The 24,893-nt window shown below is 40.1% G+C and overlaps 1 protein-coding gene across 1 annotated transcript in view; it reads left to right on the top strand.

Annotated features, from left to right (window-relative positions):
- Nucleotides 1-18,409, top strand: part of LOC118804620 (CD276 antigen homolog) — a 28,193-nt gene extending 9,784 nt beyond the window's left edge. Inside the window, exons 2-4 of the mRNA XM_036565172.1 lie at nt 15,298-15,420; nt 15,770-16,090; nt 17,633-18,409. Of these exons, the coding sequence (XP_036421065.1) occupies nt 15,345-15,420; nt 15,770-16,090; nt 17,633-17,748 (513 nt within the window). The 5' untranslated portion in view covers nt 15,298-15,344 and the 3' untranslated portion in view covers nt 17,749-18,409. The remainder of the gene's footprint in view (nt 1-15,297; nt 15,421-15,769; nt 16,091-17,632) is intronic.
- The last annotated feature ends 6,484 nt before the right edge of the window (nt 18,410-24,893 follow it).

The following is a 24,893-nucleotide window of genomic DNA, read 5'->3' as shown; positions in this document are numbered from 1 at the left end:
TGATCCTTTTGGTCTAAACAAAAATCTGAAAGCAGTAACTCTCCTTTCGCTCCATCTCCCTGTTCTACTGACGCCTTTGTTTTAATTTTACACTCAAGTGTTTGAATTCATTCATTTCAGACAAAAAATGCTAACATGCTAGCTAAAAAACTTTGCATTACATTTAATTAGATATAATAATAATGCCTTTGATTTTGACGCACTTTGTTAGGATACAAGTCTTTAACAGTTGCTGCGTACACTATCGAGCCAAATGGTTCTCAAGGCCTCACTGTGCTGTTCTGTGCTGAACCTGTACTGGGCTGTTTGGTTATGTTTTCTTTTTCCACCTGCTGAGCAGCTAAATCCGAACCCGGAAATACCGAAGAAAACTACACAAAAGAGTGGCTAACTGCTAACAGGCTAATACCTACACACACTACAAAATAGGTTTGATTCCAGCTGTCACTCCAACATCAATCTCTCAGCATGCTCTCAGATCCTTTATCCTCTCAAAGGGTGATATTTGAGCATCAGTTACTAAAATCGAGCCTGTGCTGCAGCTTAAACACTCAATGACATTTTCGATTTTAGCTTCTGTCACTCCAACACAAATCAGTAGACTTTGCTTTCACTGTTGTAAGTTTTCTATCGTCTAATGTTGTGGTAGCAGAGCACCAGTTGGTCAAATCAAATCTATATTGGGCTGTGTGGTCCTCACTAGCTAAGCTCAGTTAGCTAGGAGAGAGATGCATGCTAGCATTAGCTTTGCTAGGAAGCTACAGCTTCAAACAACACAGAACAAGTTTAATGTCAGCTTTCTGTAACTCTGACACCAGCTGTTCAACTTCGCTTGTCCTTCATTATCATCTAAACATGCGTCAGTCAAACTTTTGTTGGTCAGAATCGAACCTGTACTGTGGTGAACAGAGCTGGCAGTATGCTACCTAAGCTATTGCTAACCTACTTTATCCTGGTTAGCACCACTGTTTTAAAAATTTCATTTTAAAATTGGTGTTAGATTGATGCTTTGACATTCATTGTGTGGTGGATTTAAAACTGTGCACTGCTTTCATTTGTTTGGTGTCTGTGTGAGCAAACTAAACTTATTTGATTATTTTCGGTTTTGAAATAGCGCAGCAGGATGTGGCGGCAGAATACTGACATAAACGTTGAACTCAGCAAATAGCTACGTTATTACGTCATCCCACCAAATGGTTCTGGGGCCCCGAGCACAGAGAGAAAACTGTGTTGAGAAAACTGCGCTGAGCTCGGTTTTTAAGCGTTTTTATTGTGAATTTAATAACACTCAATTTAAATAATCACTTTAATGCGCTGAAATCTTTACCCTAAAATGATGATTACTTGAATTATATATGCAGAACTAAGGTTAAAAACAGCTTTATATCCATTAACCCCTTAAATCCCAGGCCTATTACATACTAAGGCTTATTATTCAGTAACTTCGATGAGCCGTCTGTCATCCATGCCAAACTTGACTCATTAATTGCAGCTTCCGCTGAACCAGCCATTCAGCATCTGTACTACACCATGTGTCAGACTTCAGCACACTCCCTCGTTAAACACACCTGATTCAGCTCATCAGCTAATTAGCAAGGCCTTCATGAACTGAATTCAGAGCACTTGGGGGGGGGGCTCACCAGTGTAGCATAGATAGAAGAAGAAAGACAGGGGAGGCCATGTTTCTGCTAAAACTGCAGAAAGGCACAAATAGAAGACCGAATTATGGGGGATGTCACCACCAGCCAGAGTCTCTCGGAGCCAGCGCTGGTCAGTACAGGACGCTACAATTATAGACAGTGAACAGGAGAGCTTTTGGAACCTTGGGAAACGCCTTAAAGGAAACACTCATAAAGGCAAAGGCAAAATACGCTGCAGGGAAAAGCTTTGTGAGTCTATTCTTGACTGAACCTGATTCACATACCTTACTGAACGAAAAATTACAGAGAATGAAACATGAACATCTACATATCAGCTCCACGCTGCTTGTTCAGGCCTGTTTTAAACATTCACTTTCAAACAAAAGGGACTTAACTGTCACTGGGTGTCATCCTTCAGTACCTTTAGTTATGGAACATAATTGTACCATAATCCTTTGCAATTATATTTAAGTCATATTGACTCCACACACCCTGTCCTGACTCCAGGCTTTTTATTTTATTGTTCTGGGGCTGTACTACAGAAACATTCTCTCTTTTTATCTTAAGTTAAAATCTGACAGGTCAAGATAGGATTTTTCACAAATGTGTATTACAGAAACAAATTTTACCTTAATTTAGGAATCTTATCTTATAGCATCTTATCCAAACTTAGGAAATCTTAACTTACTTGACGGAAGTCAACAATCACCTGTCATGTCTGTTACCTAGCAACTGACCACAAGCACACAGCTGAAATGTAAAAAATGTCATCAACACAATCAAGTAAGTAAGCCAGACAGCAAACTACCGTTATGGATGTAAAAACGGTCCAACAAAACAAAAGTGCGATAAACTAAAAAGCGCCCCCTGCTGTTTACCCCAGTTTGTTTCCCAAACGCTTTAGTCGAGCACGCTGTGTTATTCCTGCTACCACAGGAGTCAGCCACAACTTCCTTACTACTCAATCAGTTTTCACCAAATTTGTTCACCAAATTCCCCACACATGTTCAGCTCCGTCTCCTCATTATTCACCACCATCACTGTAATATTGTATCATCAACATTAACACACGGTAGTTAGGTAGTAAGAGGGACGGTGGAGATCGAGTCTGCAGTGTCTGGGCTTTTGAAACGCTGTCAGAAAAAAACCTCACAAGTCCAAGCGCTGTTGTCAGGGTAGATAAATGTAGCGTCTTTATGCTAGTTATAGTGAACTGTGCTGCCTGTTACTGCATAAATGATAGAAACAGATGGTTAAAACAGAAATCAGGATATTTCTGGGGTTTGTCTTAAAGTTAGGACAGAATTTAGGAGGTTTAGTCTAGTTAGGATGTTTGTGTGATACTGTTATCTTAACTGGAGTTAATGATAAGATTATGAACTTAAGAACTGTTGTTCTGTAAAAGCTTCTGTCCTAAATTCAGTCCTAACTGACGTTATCAAGTGGACTGAACAGGTAAGATTTCAGAATGAAGAAGTTTCTGTAATATAGCCCTTATTTTAACACATTAGGTTATGAAAATGACAAAATACCTTTATCCTGGGGAAAAAAACTTCTTTAAGATATACACCGATCAGGCATAACATTATGAGCACCTCCTTGTTTCTACACTCATTGTCCATTTTATCAGCTCCACTTACTATATAGGTGCACTTTGTAGTTCTACAGTTACAGACTGTAGTCCATCTGTTTCTCTGCATACTTTGTTAGCCCCCTTTTACCCTGTTCTTCAGTGGTCAGAACCCCCATGGACCCTCTTAGAGCAGGTACTATTTGGGTGGCGGATCATTCTCAGCACTACAGAAACACTGACGTGGTGGCGGTGTGTTAGTGTGTGTTGTGCTGGTACGAGTGGATCAGACACAGCAGTGCTGCTGGAGTTTTTAAACACCTCAGTGTCACTGCTGGACTGAGAATAGTCCGCCAACCAAAAACATCCAGCCAACAGCATCCTGTGGGCAGCGTCCTGTGACCACTGATGAAGGACTAGAGGATGACCAACACAAACTGCAGCAGCAGATGTACAACTGGACCTTAAACCACTTAAACCTCTTTTCTGCTATCGAGCCAAATGGTTCTCAAGGCCTCACTGTGCTGTTCTGTGCTGAACCTGTACTGGGCTGTTTGGTTATGATTTCTTTTTCCACCTGCTGAGCAGCTAAATCCGAACCCGGAAATACCGAAGAAAACTACACAAAAGAGTGGCTAACTATATATTATATTTGAGCTAATATATGCTAATATTTGAGCATCAGTTACTAAAATCGAGCCTGTGCTGCAGCTTAAACACTCAATGACATTTTCGATTTTAGCTTCTGTCACTCCAACACAAATCAGTAGACTTTGCTTTCACTGTTGTAAGTTTTCTATCGTCTAATGTTGTGGTAGCAGAGCAAATCGAAACTCTACTGGGCTGTGTGGATCTCACTAGCTAAGCTCAGTTAGCTAGGAGCATTGATATACATATCTAGATGTCTCATTGTCTGTCGTTCTCTGTCTGAGGCGGAGAGGTCAAGATCCACTTGTGAACAAATTCATTTGTATTGAGAGACGATGAGTCTCAGGATTAAATCGGCCACAACTTCCTTATTACTCAACCGATTTTCACCAGATTTCTTTAGTAATAATCCTCAGACACAGATTAATCTAGGCTGCATGGACTGCTCTCAGTAGCTTTTATTACTTTAATAACTGATCGTGCCAATTAGCCTTATAGTTAGCTAATCGGTAGAAACACAATCTCGCACACATCAGCAAATCCATCAACTTGGCTTCCTATTCGCCAGCTTCTTCCCCTTAAATGGTGCAGCAGTCACTTTCTGGTGCCTGAAGATGCACCATTTAAGGTGGAACGGGAAAACTCGAACAAGAATCTGGCAAATAAAAGCTAACTAGGTTTGTGTAAGCTGGTGATGCATGACAGTGACGGAGTCCCACAAGCTTCCACTTGATTTTTTCTGTTTGAGCTCCTGTCTTGAAGACAGGTACAGGGGTCAAAGTCCTCAAAGAACCATCAGAAGGGGACAACACACAGGAACGTCCTAGCCTATGTCCCAGACAAGATGGACAAGCTGACATGTAGAAGGCTCAACAGCAACAGAAAAGCTGGTATGATGGAGCAGCGAAGAACAGAGAATGTATGTCGTATTTTAATAGAGAGGTGAAGGGATTGAATCTTTCAAAGGTGAACGGTCAAGCCCAGTAATCTTGGTCCCAAGGACAGTAGACTTGGTTTCCATGTGGACTAAAACCAACCAAGTGGTCAAAAGTACTTCGAAACCACCCACTTTGGAAATAACTCGACAGGCTCAGCCCAGAATTTCAATAGAAAAACAACCCAGAGGTTTTTTCAGTCAAGTGACACTCAAGTGAACTGAAAGGAGGGGTGTATTTGTTTTGCTGTTGAGTTCAGATATCAACAATCTTGCTCCAGAATTGTACACTGCACCTTTAACATATTGTACCATGTGGAGCATCACTAGGATATGTATAAGATAAGTAGTAGGCTTAACTCAAAATACATCATATATTGTATAGATGCCTAGTGACAATATCAGATTTTTTTCTAGACTATTTTATGAATGAGGCACAGCCAATCAGAACAGTGCCCATTTACATGCATCAGTTTTAGAGGTACAATAACAAAAACATCTGTTTAATTCTGAGGGATGAAGAGAGGCTAAGAAATGTATGTGAAAATGAAATTTGACTGATTTTAATATTTAAACCCACATAAATGTTATAAATGGACATCAGGTGGAAAATAAAATGCAAGAACAGTGTAACATATGGTTGTAAAATGGTCGTGTGGAAAAAGAAATGTGACTGTTTTTAGTGCATAAACCACATAAACATCAGAAGTGGGAAAATGTAGGATATGGGCCCTTTAAGACTGCATCAAGCAGGTAGGCCAGAGGTCGGCAACCCAAATGTTAAGAAGAGCCACTTTGTTTGTTCAACAAAAATCAAACCACCTTGGGAGCCACAACATTTCATGTCCATTTTACCTTCTTGGCTGTAAATGTGTCTAAGTACGTGCTGATACACTAGTACAGGCTAAAAAATATAAATGAAAATCCAGACTAACTTTGTTCTGCTTTAAGCTTTAGCTCAGATATAACCACTTTTCTCGCATCTCCAGCAGGAACTTTTCCAAAAGTGGAATAGTTTCTTCTAAATTGTCTTAACATTTGACTTTTTACAAGGCTGAAATCAGCTTCTCATTCGCCAGCTTCTTGTTTGAATTGTCCCGTTTCACCTTAAATGGTACCTGAGGCCCCAGAATGTAACTGCTGCACCATTTAAGGTGGAATGGGAAAATTAGAACGAGAAGCTGGTGAATAAGAAACTGAGTTTAGCTTTGTGAGTTTTTAGTGTTTGTCAGTTTCTCGTTGCAGATTAAACGTTTCAGGAAACCAGCTGAAGTGCTTATAAATGCAAATAAATCTGTTGGTCTCCAAATTATCAATGTCCATCCTAAATCTTTCTCTTTGCCTTTTTGTTAGCTACTAGCTAGGCGAGACTATTGTCTGTTTTGCTATGGTGACCAGCAGTCTGTGCTGATCTTCAGGTTTAAAGGGTGAATTAGACATTAACTCCAGTGTTTAAGACCATTTAGTGTTAAAAATGTGTTAAAACGATCAGCAGAGCTTTATTTTGATGCAAAGAAGAAGCGACATGTGTTGCTGATTTTCTAAGTGTAAATAAGTTAACACACCCTCTACAGAGAACACACTTCTGCACATTTTAATGCACGATTGTTGTTTATTTGCTGAATTTACATTTTGGAGAAAAAATAAACCATAAAATGTGGCCTGTGCAAAGGTTACGGCACAATTTATGTTTTTATTTTTATGTTAAATTCAGCAAATAAATTGAAACTGTGCACAAAAATGTGCCATATTTAAGTGTGCTCTCTGTAGAGGGTGTGTGAGCTCATGTTCACTTAGGAAATCAACAACACGTCATGTGACTGGGGCTGTTCAAACTTTTGCACATGACTGATTGCTGTGGTCAGCAACTCCGTCTCTACACTCAGTGATTTCTTCCCTTCCTCCCAAACACACACACACCCCACACACACAGTTATACATTTATTACAATAAATATGTATTTATTTAATATATATTAGGATTAGATTACACAACAAAAGACAAACAAATGAAAATGTACTGCAATCACTTCAAACTGGGTGAAGAGCACCATCTAGTGGCTGCTTCAAAAACTGCTGGTTTAAAGAGATAAGCAGATTGACACAATCAGTGAGTCATCAAATTTGCCATGAACCAAATCAAACACTCAAAACATATCTTTCTAGTACAAAGTGATCTACCTTCATGTTATACAGCACTGCAGCAACACATGTAATAAATCCCATAAAGGCGTCCTGTAAACTCATAACGAATTATGAAACAAGTCTTCATATCAATATGCCAAAAATTTCAGTAAATAGGAAATGACTGTATCACTAAATCACACTGCAGAAAAACCTGTCAGCTTTAGCTGAGACATTGATTCTGTAGAGTGATGTAAAACAAAGGGTTGTTGCTATTAATTTGCTGTTCTTAAAGGGGAATTCCACCATTTTTTCAAGATTTCTGCATAATTTTCTGTGTGAGATAAACAGAGTGATTCAGAGTGGTTTGGTGTGGAATGGTTCAGATTTCTTTACAGTGGTGGTGATAGGAACCCAGGGTCACCATGACTACAACACAAATATAGACATTTTATTTACTATACAAAACCACCAGTGAACTTACACGGACCAGATATTGTTTAGGAATGGTCAGAGATGACCACTGACCATGCCACTGCTCCAAAAGCACCATAAAAAGCCAGGTTACAGTTTGTGACTGCACATAAGGACAAAGATCTTACTTTTTAGAGAAATGTCCTCTGGTTTAATGAAACAAAAATGGAACTGTTTGGCCATAATGACCCTCGGTACGTATGGAGGAAAAAGAGGGAGGCTTACAGGCCAAAGAACACCATCCCAACTGTGAAGCATGGTGGTGGCAGCATCATGTTGTCTGGGTGCTTTGCTGCAAGAGGGACTGGTCCGCTTCAAAACAGATGGCATTATGAGGAAGGAAAATTATGTGGAGATATTGAAGCAACATCTCAAAACATAAGGCAGAAAGTTAAAGCTTGGGCACAAATGGGTCTTGGAAATTGACAGTGACCCTAAGCATACTTCCAAAGTTGTGGCAAAATGGCTTTAAGTACAACACACTGAAGGTGATGGAGTGGCCCTCACAAAGCCCTGACCTCAATTCCATAGAAAATGTATGGACAGAACTGATAAAGAATGTGCGAGCAAGGACGCCTGACGGTTACACCAGTTCTGTCAGGAGGAATGAGCCAAAACTCCAGCAACTTATTGTGAGAAGCTTGTGGAAGGCTACTCAAAATGTTTGACCTACGTGCTACCAAATACTAACCAAAAATATTTTGATAAAATGATTCAACTTCATTTAAAGTTCTGAACATTGATTTCTGTCTCTGCTCTTATTTACACTGTAATTCTTTATGGGTTTTTATTTTAGAACTACTTATTTGGCTGAAATTCCCACATGAACCTAATCTGATGTAACCCATGTTCTTAAAAAAGATGGTTCTTCAAGGGTTCTTTAGCAAAAACTGTGATTCTATATAAACCATAAACACTCAAAGAAATATCTGCATGCTTAAATGGTTCTTTGCATGGTGATATGGTTCTTCAGATTGATGGAGAATGTGTTCTTTATGAAAATGGTTCTATGTAGCAGATACTATTCTGGTTTAACTCCAACCCAAATCTAGCACATGTGATCCAGGAAATTAAGGCCTTTAGAGTGATAGATGTTCAATATCAGGATTAGGCACCCCTGGTCAAGGTGGTTGACTAATTTATGTGTGTCCAGGGGTCACCATTCCTGTCTTCTGCCCAGAGCTCCACAATCTGCCTCTGCTCACTGGCTGCTTTATTAGAAACACCACCCTCGGGGCGGATTTATTGTTACTGTTGATTGTGACAACGCTACTCCAGAAGCCCAGTGAGAGGAGTGAGAACCCCCTGCACTAAACCATATGACTGACAGTGAAACTCCAGTGCTGCATGTGGTGGATCATCAAGAGAGCCCAGCAGAGGATGCACTTCCTGCGTCAGCTGAGGAAGTTCAACCTGCCCCAGGAGCTGATGGTGCGGTTCTACACAGCCATCATAGAGTCTGTCATCACCACGTCTATCACAGTGTGGGGCAGTTCAGCCACCAAGCATGACCTCCACAGACTGCAGCGCATCATCAGGTCTGCAGAGAGAACTATTGGGGTTAAGTTGCCCACACTGCTGGAACTGCATGCCTCCAGAACCAGGAAGCGTGCAGAGAAGATCTCCACAGACCCCTCTCACCCCGGTCACCACCTGTTCCAGCTCCTTCCCTCAGGCCGGCGCTTCAGCCAGATGAGGATCAGGACATCAGGCTACAAAAGAGCTTCTTACCACAAGCCATCACTCTCTTGAACAATTAAAATATTACACATAAACGATATTCCAGCTTCAAACTGCACTTCATAAATACTTGTATATAGTATCTGAGTCAACTCCATCCTCTGGAACTGCCGCCTCAAATCAGTGGTTTATTCTAGCATTTTACTTACCTGCCTCAGCACTTTAACTTTAGACCCATACTTTGCACAATGTAAGGTTTACAGGTATGACTGTGTGTGTGTGAGTGAGTGATGGTAGGAATGCATGTTTTATTTCATTTTGTTATATTTTATATTTATTTTATTTTATTCACTACATGTAAATGTCTGTCTGGTACTGTGCACTGTGAGTTCCTGTAACCAAAACCAAATTCCTTGTATGCGTAAGCATACCTGGCCAATAAAGCTTGATTCTGATTCAGATTTGAGGTGCTGTCCATCGTATTTTCATTGTACACAATTCTTTCTAAATCCACTAGATGGCGACATCAGTAAGTGAAGCTCATTTTCATTTCACCACTCTGTTTTTGACCAGTAGAAGGTTTTTAACACTGAATACTGTTAACATGAGCTCTAAACACATCATGAAGGGGGTCAGTTACAAACCCCACCCTGCATGAATGGATTATAAAATACTATTTAGGCCAAAAGTGCATCATAAAACAACACTTTAGTCCAGTGTGTGATCACAAAAACTATCATAAAACAACGTCTCAGACATCAGGCAGTGTATCAGAGGTGGACGTCTGGTTTCTGTCACCACCCCTGTGAACAATTCTGACTCTCAAACAGAAAAGTTTACACCAAACTGCTCTGAATGACTCAGTTTACATCCTAATGACTGATTTATGCATAAAATTTGGAAGAAATTCTCCTTTAATGCTACTGAGAAAGGAAAATCCTGACTTAAGTTTCATACTTAATGAGAAATCTTTATGCTAAATCTTAAAGACTGTATTGGCAGTTTAACAGAATTCAATTTTGCTTTTATTTTTTAATAACACTTATTTTAAATAATCAGCCTTAATTAACTGTTATCTTTACATTTAAATGATGATTATTTGAATTATCTGTGTAGAACTGATGTTAAAACCAGCATTATTCCCTAGAGAACTGCAGTAGAACCTCTCAGTACATCTATCAGCACAGGAACTGAAGTTTACAGTGTTTCAGGCTCTGTTCTTCTCTTTTTGATCCTTTTGGTCTAAACAAAAATCTGAAAGCAGTAACTCTCCTTTCGCTCCATCTCCCTGTTCTACTGACGCCTTTGTTTTAATTTTACACTCAAGCGTTTGAATTACTTTGAGACAAAAACGCTAAAATGTTAGCTAGAAAACTTTGCATTACATTTAATTAGACACTGTAACAATAATGCCTTTGATTTTGATGCTCTTTGTTAGGATACAAGTGTTTAACAGTCACTGTCTACAGCCTAATTGGCAAAAATTTAAGGCTTTCGAAGTAGAAATGCTGGGGCATTCTGGGAAATGTAGTGTCTGTTGGCGGAAACTGAAAGCCATATATTACTCAGTGTGTTTTACACTTAAATTCAGGTTTGACAGGTGACCAGTGGCTGATTCTAAATGCGTTTAATGGTTTCCTAATGGGATCTAAAGGTGTTATAAAGGAAACTAGTGGTCTCTGTTGGAAACCATTAAGCCAATTTCCATTAGAATGCAAAACCATTAGGTTTAATCCTAGAGATGTACCGATGCCATCTTTTCCTTTCCGATTCTGATACCTGATCCTTTAGTATCGGCCGATACTGAAACCAACACTAACTCACCTATAAGTCCTGACATGACAAATAAAACACACCCAGCTTAGCTAGATGGTATTTAGTTTTTGGATTATATTTGTTAGATGCTTAAGAAAACTGAATTTTGTTTATTTACTGTATATATTTAGTATTTACTATCATATAATTATGCACAACGCAGCTTCTCTGGCTCAAAAACTAAGCTGAATGTTGTTTCACGTCCAAATTTCTCAAGTCGTCTGTCTCACCTGTGTCTTGTTCACTCGCACTGCATCTCTGAGCATCAGTTCAGTAAATATCATCACTCATGCTGTCCGAATTTCAGTGTTTTTTCTGGCTTGATTGAAGCGATGGGCCGCGAGACCCCACTGCTGAGTGATACAGCTGACCGATGGAGGCGCACCGCAGGCAGGGCTAGTGAACGCACAGGCCCGGCTAGTGGGCTGCTCCGCTAAAGGCTAAATTGAGGCTAAATGCTGTCATTACGCCGAGAGTCTGGTGGTTGCTTCCGCTCTCTCAGTAACATTAACTCAGACTGTGAGTGACCATGCAGCGGCAGACGAGTGATTACTGACAGAAGCAGCTCAGCCGTTCAGGTAAGCGGCTCCGTTAGCGAGTTCTTAACACCAAAATCTGTCATTGTTTGTCGTCACACACCGCCGACATGTTGTCATGTTCTATCTACTGGCGTGCATGCTTGCGTCAGAAATTGCTTCATGGTGTCGGTCATAGCTGTCGGTATCCCCATCACTGATGGCCAGTATCAGCGCCGATGCCGATACAGTATCAGTATCGGAGCAACACTATTTAATCCTAATGGTTTTTTGGTCCGTTATCTGCAGGGAGAGTTTTATGTACAATGTAAAATGTCTTCATGCCGGAAATGGCAGTTTTTCTTTCTGATGTAAAACCTAAAACTATGTGACCCTGCAGCCAAAATACTTCATAGTAAAGGTAGAGAGGCAGAACAGAGCCATTTCTCTAAAAACAAAAACAAAAAAATAACATTATGATCTGATTCGTCACAGATAACCAACCAGACCGCTGAACAAACAATAGCAAAGTCACTCCTCCCATTTGGAGCTCTTGTCTGCCCATTTGTAGTTTAGAGCTTTTCAAGCTTGCAGTGACGCCCTACTGCTCCAAGAAGACACTGAGCACTGAAACATATGAAGTTCTTTCATCTCAAACTTTGTTTTTCTGTTTGTTTAATGATTCAGGCTCCTACAGAAAGTCCAGAGAGCAGAGCTGATGAACACATAAAGAGGTATGTGTGTGTTCATATCATTAATACATATTTAAACAGTACAGCTGTCTGAGGCACTGTTTAACTTGTCTGACTGAATGTGATACTTTTACTCACCCAGTAGCTTTATTGTAATCTTTACCTGAAAATAAGTTATTATATTATAAAATTGAGTTATTATATTAGAGACAGTCTTACTTCAGCCTCAATTCATCAGCCTGAAGCTGTACAGAAGACAATATGCTGTTACTTCAGTGCTTAAAGGGGACGTCTGCCAGTTTTTTTAACATTTTGCATATCTGGTTTGGTGTGAAATGCTTCGTTCTAGAGAAACTTACAGAGTCAGAATTGTTCACAGTGGTGGTGACAGGAACCAGACGTCCACCTCTAAAAGCTCCCTCACAGAATTATGTTATGTTACAGTTATGAATGCACTGCCTGATGACTGAGACATTGTTTTATGATAGTTTTGAGAAGATTTCGGCTGAATATGTTTCTATTATAGCACACTAATGGTGGAGGGATACATGCAGAGCATTGTGAGGCAAAATAGTCCACTATTTTCCATCATCAACATTCCATATAAACCCCCAGAAGGCACATGTAGGTTCTCTGGTGGTTCTGTATAGTAAGTAAAAAGTCTATATTTGTGTTGTAGTCATGGCGACCCCTGGTTCCTATCAGCACCACTGTAAAGAAATCTGAACCATTTCACACCAAACCACTCTGAATCACTCTGTTTACATCTTAATGATGAAAATTTTTTCAGAAATGTTGACAAACTGAATTTCCTTTTAATGCTACTGAGAAACTTAGAGAAATTCCCAACGTAAGTTTTATACTTAAGAGGAAACGTAGGTGGTTTTTGCAAAATCTTACAGACAGTATTGGTTAGTTCAACATAATTCAGTTTTGCTTTTACTTTTATTTTCCACTGTAATTTTAAGAACACAATTTAAATAATCACTTTAATGCAATCTTTACCCTAAAATGATGATTACTTGAATTATATATGCAGAACTAAGGTTAAAAACAGCTTTGTATCCATTAACCCCTTAAATCCCAGGCTTATTACATACTAAGGCTTATTATTCACTAACTACAGGGACTTTAATGTAAACTGGCTATGCTATTCTCAGGTTATAGAAGTGTATTATAACACTGTGGTCCTGCTGATGATTAAGATAAATTAAGCACAATGAGCCACCTGTCATCCATGCCACGCTTGACTCACTACCCGCAGCTGCTGCTGAACCCTCCAGCCAGCATCTGTCTATGCCACATGTGTCAGGCTCCAGTCCTCGCAGGCCAAAACACTGCAGACTTCAGCACACTGCCTCATTAAACACACCTGATTCAGCTCATCGGCTAATTAGCAAGGCCTTCATGAACTGAATTCAAGCACTGAATGAGGGTAAATGCTAATCTCCGCAGCAGTAGCTGTGCACAGAAGCCTTTGACGGTTTCTTTTTCAGCTTCACTTCCGCCAGCCTCTCTTTTGTTTGCAACACCGGCATGCCTTGCCTCACCATCAGGCCCCCTCGCGACAGTCCCGGCCTCCAGTTTTACAACATCGACCTCGCTGTCGAGCGCACCATGCTGTTGGTGCTGTCCAATTTCTGACACCAGTGTAGCATAGGCAGAAGAAGAAAGACAGGGGAGGCCATGTTTCTGCTGCGAAACTGCAGAAAGGCACATGCAGAAGACTGAACTATGGGGGATGTCACCATCAGCCAGGGTCAGCCAGAACCCCACTTCCAGAGTCTCTCAGAGCCAGTGTTGGTCAGTAACAGGACGCTACAATTATAGACGGTGAACAGAAGAGCTTTTGGAGCCTTGGGAAATGCCCTAAAGGAAACACTCATAAAGGCAAAGACAAAATACGCTGCAGGGAAAAGCTTTGTGAGTCTATTCTTGACTGAACCTGATTCACATACCTTACTGAAAAAAAAATGACAGAGAATGAAACATGAACATCCACATGGCAGCTCACTGCTGCTTGTTCAGGCCTGTTTTAAACATTCACCTTCAATAAAAGGGACTAAACTGTCTTCAGAAACTTTAGCTACGGAACATAATTGTAACATAATCCTTTGCAATTATATTTAAGTCGTATTGAGGCTGTACTACAGAAACACTCTCTCTTTTTGTCTTAAATTAAGATCTGACAGGTCAAGATAAGATTTTTCACAAATGTGTGTTACAGAACAAAATCTTACCCTAAATCTTACCCTTTGACTTATGAGGGTTAAAGGCATTCAGTACTGACATAACCCTAGAACCAAATAATGAATAGCAACATTGAGTGCATTTACATGCACTTAAATATAGAACATTTAAAATTTTCATTTCGTCAAGCATGTAGTTGGTTTCAGGGTTGCTCCAAAAAAGTGTTTTGCTGCCATCTTGCCACCACGCTGTAACGGTTGAGACAAGGAGGCGGGATGCAAATGCGAGTTGCTTTTATTCAAAGTAGAGTCCAGAATCTGAGTAGAAGAAGATTGAAAAACGGACGAGTCCATGACAAAAACAAAAACAAACTACAAGAAGAAAGCAAACAAGAGACAAGGAAACTTCCACAAATACATCCACAATGCAAGACAAAGACTGAACAAACACAGGGGTATAAATACACTGAGGGAAAATAAGACATATGAAAGAAATCAGAGTAAGGGTACACACGCACTGATTACTGAGCTAAAGTCCAGCTCTCTTTATCGGATTTCTTAATCGGATTTCTAGAACTTCTTCAAATCTAAGCAACTGGAGGATGCTGCTTACATGACCATTAGAATAATCAAATAACTGCAGAAATGTGATTATGATTGGATTATTGAGCGCATATAAATGCAATCATTGTTACGTCATCCTTCCAAACGGTTCTGTGGCCCCGAGCACGGTTAGCTAACTGTGTTGAAAAAAACTGTGCTAAGCCGAGATTTAAAGCGTTCTGTGTCAAACAGTGTCCGTGTGGAAATGCCGCTGGAACGTTTACCCTCTGTGCTCAGAACCACATAATGAAAGGTTCTCTACTCATTTAAATGTTTTTTCTAGAACCTTTACATTGTGTGGAGGTTAAACTTTAAAAAGGTTCTGTTCTTTAAAACATTTAATTTATGAAAATAGTTCTCCAATGTTTGCAATGTCTGAGCAAACAGCTTCTAAGAGGTTTGTTTTTTATTCAGCTTTGACTTGGCCTGATGGTTATGAAGTGACCCTCTGAGCCTGTGCTATGGACTGCAGACTTGGTTGTTGGACAGGACTAAAACATTTGCCTGTCTGTGTGCTCCTGCTGCTGATAAATACAGGTGAGCACCAGAAAAAAACCTCATAATTTAAAGCATAAATAATGAATCTACGTTAAATAATAAATTGTTAATATCGTAGCAGCTGCCATATGTTCTGTCCATCACAGAGCAGACATGGGGGCAATTTAGCATCTCCAATTTTCCCTGAGCACATGTCTTTGGACTGTGGGAGGAAACCCCCACTGTCACAGTGAGAACATGCAAACTCCACACAGAAAGAACCCTGGTCGCCCGGCTGGGGATTCGAACCCAGGCCCTTCTTTCTGTGAGGCGACGGCAAGAATAATAATAAAAGCCAGATTGTGCCGACATTTGATTTCATGTGTTTTTTGGTGTGTCTCTCTTTCAGTGTCCCTGCAGGAGATTGAAGCTGTTGTAGGAGACAACATCATCTTACCATGTTCAAACAGTGATGAGGCACCGCAGGATAAAGTCACTGTGTTCTGGAGATTCAGAGACAGCAGGACTGTGTACGACATCATCAACAACAAAGTGTTGTTTGATGAACAGGACACATCATTCAGACACAGAGTTGAAAGTTTTCCAGCTGAGTGGACAAAGGGAAACTTCTCCATCACACTCAGCAGTGTCCAGAAGGCTGATGGAGGACTGTACACCTGCTTCATTCCTGCTATCAACAAACAAACGAAAGTACAGCTGATTGTTAAAGGTTTGTAGGTGGTCTTCTTAAATCCTGTTTGGTTTGATTTGAAATGAAAACAAAACCATCAAAGGGCCAATATTATATAAAACATACATTTTTTTAAAAATAAGAATTTGATGGACTGTATAAACACGTCTGCTTTTGGCTACAGCCTTAGATCAGAACACTGATGTTGTACAGATTCAGCTGACTGTTTAAACTCAATCCTGAACTGTGTTTCTACTCAGTTAAATTTGACAGTAGCCACTTCCACATGCAACCTGATAATCCATCAATAATCAGACTAATAGCTCATTTAGAATAGAATACACACCTCAGTCGGAATAGACTAGTCTGACTTAGGCCATTCCAAACACAATTCAATTGAACATCGTAAATAACCCGTTAATTACATTCTCAATCTGAAGTTTAAATACATTCTGCATGTGATGCTTGTTGTCATGGTAACGGCTACACTAAGTGGTACTCAATGCATGCAAGTAACTATTTAAGGGCCCAAATCATATAATCGACATTTTTGTCAAAATAAGAGTGAGCTGCCTGTTTTGAAGTCGTCGTAGCTCTGATGGCACAACCATCAGCACATTTACATACCACCACCCATTCCCATTGAAGTGGTATGCAGGGATGGGGGAGTAGCTAAGTAGTGCGCTACTTTTTGTAGCTAACTACACATTTTTGTAGCTAATAGCTGTAGTTTTATGAAGTGTAGCTAACAGCTGTAGTGCCTAAAACCTTTTCTGTAGCTATAACGAAAATTTTCTCTACAATTTTGCTACGGGCTTCAGTCAATCCGCACAAAATCTGAACCACAGAACACAGGCGTTAACTGGGCTGGTGGCGACTGTGCAACCCTGACTGAGCCGCAGACAGTTTGAGCAAATGGTCATGCGCTGACCCCACGTGCTGATCACCCCTTACTAGTCGGCTTAGCTCAGGGGTCGCAACCAAAATGTTCAGGAGAGCCATTTTGTCCTTTCAACAAGAATTAAACCACCCGGGAGCCACAACATTTTATGTCCATTTTACCATCTTGGCTGTAAGTACGTCTCAGTGTGTGCTAATGTCCTAGTATGAGCTAAAAAATATAATATAAATGAAAACGCAGACTTGCTTTGCTCTGCTTTAAGCTTTAGGTCAGCCGCACTTCTTTTGCCTCTCTCTTTTTACGAGGCTGAAGTTTCTCATTCAGATTAAACGTATGCAGAAACCTGCTGAGCACTAATAAATGCAAATTTATTATCATCTGCAAATTAAACGCCGCGCTGCTCATGTCTGTCAGGAGGCAAATTTATCATTGCAGCCTTGCACCGGATCCTGTTACGTACTCAGGGTTCGCCCTGAGTAAGAATCAAACTCGCAATGCTTGTGTTCGTAGTCAGCACCTTAAGTAGGTGACCACAGCTGCTACTGCTCAGCCCTAATTACTCAGTCTTGGCTCTCCACCCCCTTTTAATGGCAAAGCAGCAGCTGGAGATTTTCATGAGATTTTAGCCCAAACTATATTTTGAGAAAGTTTAATTATATGCTTTTGTTTGTGTTCCACAGATTTTCCTGTCTCAAGACGTATACAAACCCTGATAAACCAGGATGTCAAAAGCGAACCACAGAACCTTCTTCTTTTTTCAGCAGCTCTTTTGGGACTTGCTCTACTGTATGTCTGACTTGTCTAACTTTAGTGCTGAACCAGTTACAATGTACCACCACCACCACCATAGTGGTGTGGATTGCTACACCTGGGACTGACTGCTGCAACGGGGCTTATGCCTGGTCGTAAGTTAAGCTGACTGTGTACCAACAGTATGTGGTTAGCTAACTTTGTTACGAAAAGCAGTAACATCACTTGTCCAGACTGTCTCAGTTTAGAAGGAGCTGCTGAATACCTGTGAATGCAGAGAACTAAGAGATTCGAGGACACTGCTCTAATTCTCGAGTCACTGCGCTGCCTACCAATTCACTACAGAACTGACTTTAAAGTGCTTCTAATTATATTTAAATCACTGAATGGCTTCATGCTTCAGGTATTTAAAGCCAAAAGGCTTCTCTAAATCACGAGGAACTGGTCAGTCAGTAGTGGCCAATATAAGAGCCAAATAGGGTGAGGCTGCCAGATGATGTCAGATAGGCTCCAGATATAAGTCTAGTTAAAAACTTGTTTCTTTGTGTCGTTGTTTAGCTCTGCACTTTATCTTAGCACTACAATATTCTTAGTTCCTTTAATCCATTAATCATTTATCTTTTCAATGCACTTTCATACCACAGGATATCTTAAGACATCCCAAGACATGGTAATGGCTGGGTATGTACCCAGCCATTACCATGTCTTGGGATGTCTTTAGACATGTCTAAAGACACAGTATGAATACGTCTTAGGACATCTTGAGGCATGTGTTAAGAAATGAAGATATAGATAAGACTTTAAGACATATCTATAGACACGGATCTTAAGATGTCTTTGCAATAATAACATCCCAAGATGTCTCAAGATGTAGGATGCATAATATGTATTTTTAAATTTTACCTACATTTTTTAAAAATAAATCTTTTACTTTTAAATATTTTTAAGGGAATTTTAAAACGTAACATTATTTATAGCAAAAATTCTAGTAATTCATTTTTTTTCATGATTGAATTTTTTTGTTCAATGTAGGATGCATAATGGTATCATTTATTTTAATATATATATTGTACATTATTTTATAAACATACAAACATTACATACATTAGTACATACTACATTTATACATTTCAGAACAAATTTAACAACAAAAGTAATAATAATAATAATAATAATAATAATAATAGGCACATGGTTCCCAGTCTGTAACTTTGTAAAAGCCATTTTGTAATGTAATTTAAAGGGGTATGGAAAATCACTATTTTACAGTTTTGTATTTCCTTGTTAATCTGTTAAAAATTTAGAATACTTCTACATTCAAATAATTTACTCTGCAATCCAAAGCACAGCCCATGAAAAAGCACCCACATAGCTTTAAAAAAATATAGATTACAGTTATTGTTTATTGTTTTTACAACTGTGTATATGCACAGTACAATAGCGTCATCACACTTGATTTGTTCTACAGACGGGGAAAAACATGTTAACTGCACTGTGAAGAAGTAAATTCATAAATATTGATACAGTGTTGGTGATATTGCCATATTGATATTTTGAACACAGCTGTAGTGGCAAATAACATATTAATAAATTGAATGAACAAAGCGCAGATATTTGAATACTGTAACCCGGCTTTACCTAAACATTCTGCTCTTCTGTATTACCATAAATACTTCATGAAATATATTTGTTTGAAATACCCACCAAATCTAAACATCTGTCTGACATTCATATAGTTTTATTTAAAAAATTAAAACTTGAGTCTCACCAGTTGCTCAGCTTCAGATGATTTCTGATGAGAAACATCTAAAACAAAACAGACACATGAGGTAAATGCAGCAAAACAATACTAACAGCAAAGCATAACAATGAACGTAAACACAAAACAAACTGGTCATTATATGTTACTGACTAAAATGTAGCCGAGTAAAACATAGATTATTAATATAAAGCACAAATAATACATTTTAAAAATACTCTAGAAAGTACAAATCCACTAAGACGTTACTGGAGTAAATGTAACTGAGCAAATTAAAATCATTACTACCCTCTCTGAACTACACAGACTGACGGACTGTGTTCAGTTTCATTGTTGTATTGTTCAGTGTGCTGACCCTGCTGCACTGTGATCAATCTTAGATTTAATTCTGTGGCAGCCTTTCATTTGTTCCAGTTACCTCAATGCTTCAACTGACTGATTCTGCTGCGCACAAGCACAGCATCTCACCTGTCCATCCTCCAAACCTTATGAGCTTCCATGGCTGCACTGCTGGGATGAGACAGCCGTACAGAGCTGAAGCTGGGCGCTATGGTTACAGGGCGCTGCTGAGTGAGACAGCTGTACAGAGCTGAAGCTGGGCGCTATGGTTACAGGGCGCTGCTTTGTGAGACAGCCGTACAGAGCTGAATCTGGGCGCTATGGTTACAGGGCGCTGCTGGGTGAGACAGCCGAACAGAGCTGAAGCTGGGCGGTCAGTATGGTTACAGTGCGCTGCTGGGGTGAGACAGCCGTACAGAGCTGAATCTGGGCGCTATGGTTACAGGGCGCTGCTGGGTGAGACAGCCGAACAGAGCTGAAGCTGGGCGCTATGGTTACAGGGCGCTGCTGGGTGAGACAGCCGTACAGAGCTGAAGCTGGGCGGTCAGTATGGTTACAGTGCACTGCTGGGTGAGACAGCTGTACGGAGCTGAAGCTGGGCGGCATGGTTACAGTGCGCTGCTGGGATGAGACAGCCGTACAGAGCTGAAGCTGGGCGCTACGGTTACAGTGCGCTGCTGGGTGAGACAGCTGGGCGGTATGGTTACTGAAGCTGAAGCTGGACGCTATGGTTACAGTGCACTGCTGGGTGAGACAGCCATACAGAGCTGAAGCTGGGCACTATGGTTACAGGGCGCTGCTGGGATGAGACAGCCGTACAGAGCTGAAGCTGGGCGGCATGGTTACAGTGCGCTGCTGGGATGAGACAGCTGTACAGAGCTGAAGCTGGGCTGTATGGTTACAGTGCGCTGCTGGGTGAGACAGCTGTACAGAGCTGAAGCTGGGCTGTATGTTTACAGTGCGCTGCTGGGATGAGACAGCTGTATCGAGCTGAAGCTGGGAGTCTTACCGAGGTTTAACACTCGCTAAACAAATTCGATAAAACTGCCCGCGTTAGCGACCTGAGAGGCTCGCTCACTGTAAACGGCTGTAACGGTCGCGCTTGGCTTTAAAAGCAGGAACGGCCCCAAAGAGCGCTCGCGCTTCAAAACCAAACGTCCTAGCGGTCTGATTGGTCTGAAACTCCCGCCAGTCTTTGTTTGTCCTCCCATAGATCTTTTTTTTTCCGGTTCGCACCTCTCTGTACTGAATGAACTGTGCTGTTTTGTTTTTGTTTGTTTGTTTGTCTGTTTTAATCTAGACACAGAGTAGAAAACTGCAAACTCTTGAAATACATGAGACAGCTGTACAGGATTATCATACAAAGCATCACTGGAGGCCATGTCTTAATATATTTAAGTCAAAGTATGAAGTTGGACATTTAAACAAAAATCTGTTTATTATGTAATTTTACGTGGTGAAACAATACAGGTCTTTATATATTACTACTCAAATACATTTGTTTATTATTGTTCGTGTTTTCCAAATACTGGAGATAATAATTTTGAAAGTTATACATGGTATATAAAAAAGTTTGTTTTCTTTTTCTTTTTAAAAGTCCTAATGGTCTAACTTTGGGCAGCCCTGATCTACTTAAGAGAATAAACAGAAGTGTAGATGTTGAAGAGAGTGAACCAAGTGCTTTTTTTCATTAAGTTTTGGTTGTATGTGATTTCTAAAGTACTCAGGTTAGCTGTTAAGTACATTTACTTCCTATTAGTTCAAAGTTGTTTTATCTTGGTTCCTAGCTTGTTGTCTCTGGTTACAATTGGACATTTGAAAATAGATCGATGTTGTGTTAATCATAGCATGTTTTCTGCAAATGAGCAAAAGGCTGTGACTGACGGTGATTGTAACATTTACCAATGGAGATAAATTAAAAGTTATTCTGCCATGAACTTCAATGATGTAAGAAAACGAGTTTAAACATTTTAAGGTGAGGTAAATGGTTTAAGAATTGATTTTTTTCTCTTGCTGTTTTGCTACTGTAAACTCATTTCTGCAATAATAAAAAAAAAAAAAAGATTACAGCAGCCTGTTTCTTGAGGACATACTTGTTATATTCTCATTATATTCTACATTAGGCAATGCTGTGGTAATCCTGGTAATCCTCAGTTGTAATTTTCAGTTTGGCAGTACCACAGGAATGCCACACTGATACCACAGGACGTTTTGTAATGGACCACTCTTTGGACTCAACTGAACTGTCTTAAGACACAACATCTCTATGTCTTAAGACAAAGTGATGTCTTAAGTCATGCCTCGTCTTCTAGACACACAAAATAATTACTTCTTTGTCTTAAGACGTTAACTTTCATGTCTCAAGACAAAGACAGTGTCTTCACTCATACGTCTTAAGACATTCTTGAGATGTCTTGGCATAAGAAAATGTCTCAAGACATCTTATAAATACTGTCAAGACATCTTAAGACACAGTGACAGCTGAGTATGTAATGTCTACATTCTCCACACAGAGAAATGTGAAAAGCTGTGGTGTTTTTCAGGGGTGGGTCGAGAGTGTGGGGGGTCACAAACCCCCAAAATACATCTTAAGGTGGTCGCGACTCAAAGAGGTTGAGAAATGCTGTTTGATCGTTTTACAGAAGTAGGCGAAGGTAGTGTTAGGAGTCAAGCCCAAGGATTCTTATTGGTATAGCATTGGGTGCTTGCCCGGGCGGGGCCTCGAACCCCAGTCTACAGCATGGTAGGCAGAGGTGTGACCCACCAAACCTCCCATGTTAATGTTTTTCTTTTCTATATTAAGTGGTTAAGATGTTTAGCCATCACTGTGACTTTAAGCAAGTGACAGTTTAATCTGAAGTTCGCTTCTTTTCTTATTATGGTAGCATCAGTTGTTAAGTTACATTTCAACTAAACTGAAAAACCCTAACTTTATCATAACCAAGGACTCAAAATAGTTTGCTGAACTTGTGTGCCTTTTCAACAACAAAGAGAGTAGCGGTTTTAGAAGAGGCTGTCATCACACCCCAATGCTTACTAAGCCGACAGGTTTAACATGTCTACACAAGTTTCATTCCAAACAAGCTGGAGCTGATTTTTCTCTTTAGATCAGCTGGGAAACATCTGATCATGTGTGTTCATACTCTGTTAGAATGAAAACCTGCAGCCACACCTGTCTTTTGTGGATAAGACTGAACACCCCTGGACCACTGCATACGACCCACAATTTGACAAGATGATGATGAATGACAGTGACAGAGTCCCACAAGCTTCCACTTGATTTTTTCTGTTTGAGCTCCTGCCTGCAAGACAGGTACAATGGTCAAAGTCCTCAAAGAAGCATCAGAAGGGGATAACACAGAGGAACGTCCAAGCCTATGTCCCAGACAAGATGGACCAGCTGACAAATCTTGTGCGTAAGAACGTGTAGAAGGCTCAACAGCAACAGAAAAGCTGGTATGATGGAGCAGCGAGGAACAGAGCGGTGGTGGGATTGAATCGTTCAAAGGGGATTGTTAAAGCCCAGTAATCTTAGTCCCAAGTAAGGACAGTAGACTTGGTTTCCATGTGGACTTTTTAAAACCGATCACAGTATTAGCTTTCAGGTCTAACCCAATGCTGAAAATCCATGGGCTGAGAAGCCAAGTTGTAAAGGTATAAAGTCAGTGGCAGGTACCACTGAGCGAAACAGCAAGGAAGTTGGCTGCTTTCCCCAAGCGGACTGTGTCATTACACAGTTATGCCTTTTGGATCACATGTAGCCACAGCAATGTCTAAGGGGCTGATGCATGATTTGCTGTCTGGAAAGAGGGTTTTGCCGCAGCCTGTGTGGATGAGGTCATCTGCAGCATACATACACCTGGAACATCTAACGACAGCCTTTCAGAGAACTGTGGTCTCCTACACAGTTACGCCCTTGGTGGTGAAACAATATGCCTACAGGTCAATACGGTGGAGGCCAGCAGAGACTGTGGATACACACCAAACTTCTCTGTGGAAGTACACCAGAGAAACAGACACAGTGGCCAAAAGTACCCTTGAAACCACCAACCAACTTTGGAAATAACCCAACAGGCTCAGCCTAGAATTAAAAGTCAAGTCAAGTGAGACTCAAGTGAACTTTGGGTTTCTTTGTTTTGTATTGTATTTGTATGTATTTGTTATCTTTCTTCGGGATTATATACTGCGCCTTTAACATATTGTACCATGTGGAGCATCTACTCCACTTCTACATCCCGACTACTACTCCATACCCCAACCTTCCAGTAGTGAAGTTACTGTGTACTACTACTATATTATACTGTAACCATCCTTTTGACTGTGGTTGCATGTTTTTAACCACTTGCTGAAGTGAAATTTCTTGGTGTTTTCCAATGAACGGTTAAAAACTAGAAGATGGTTATCAGACTTCTGATAAGTGTTCGTCATTTAGTTTTTGTTTACATGGACACAGACATGGTTTCAGATTCTGATGCAGTAAATTGAATGATGGACAACGTCTCATCAAACCATCCTCAAAGACTTTGTTTACATCTCAGTGCACTGGATTGACAGGTCAAGTAAGGGTTAAACAGTGTGTAACATTTTTGCCAATCAGCGTCTTATGTTTACTTTTGTTTTACTATTTCCACAGAACTGTTGTGTTCATGAGAACTAAACACAGTAAACAACTGCTCACTATAAGGTTGGTGAAGTTTTTGTACCCTGTGTTTTGTAGTATGTTGATTGGTAATAGTGGAGTAATTGTACTGATTCAGTGTATTAAAACAGACCCTCTTAAAGCATCTGCTGGAATTCATTTGTAATAATAAATATCAAAATAAAGGTTCCTTAATGATTATGGATTTCATGTACAGTTCTAGAAAAAAAAAAACCCTTTCATTTGTATAGAACTCATTTTATATGGGGGTTCTCAAAACTTGAGTGGTTTAGTGGTTGCATGTTTTTTTTTTAGCATTTTTTTTAAAGGGCCCGTATCATAGAAAACTGAATTTACCTCACTTTGTTTTTAAGAAAAGAGTTTAATGAAGCATGTAAACGTAACGTAAACATCCTGTAAAACATACAGATCAGTCCATACAGTCCATATATGG

Source organism: Colossoma macropomum, unplaced genomic scaffold (assembly GCF_904425465.1).
Source record: "Colossoma macropomum unplaced genomic scaffold, Colossoma_macropomum, whole genome shotgun sequence".
Classification (NCBI taxonomy): Eukaryota; Metazoa; Chordata; class Actinopteri; order Characiformes; family Serrasalmidae; genus Colossoma; species Colossoma macropomum.
The sequence above is the reverse complement of the archived record's forward strand: the minus strand, read 5'-3'. Positions and strand labels throughout refer to the sequence as shown.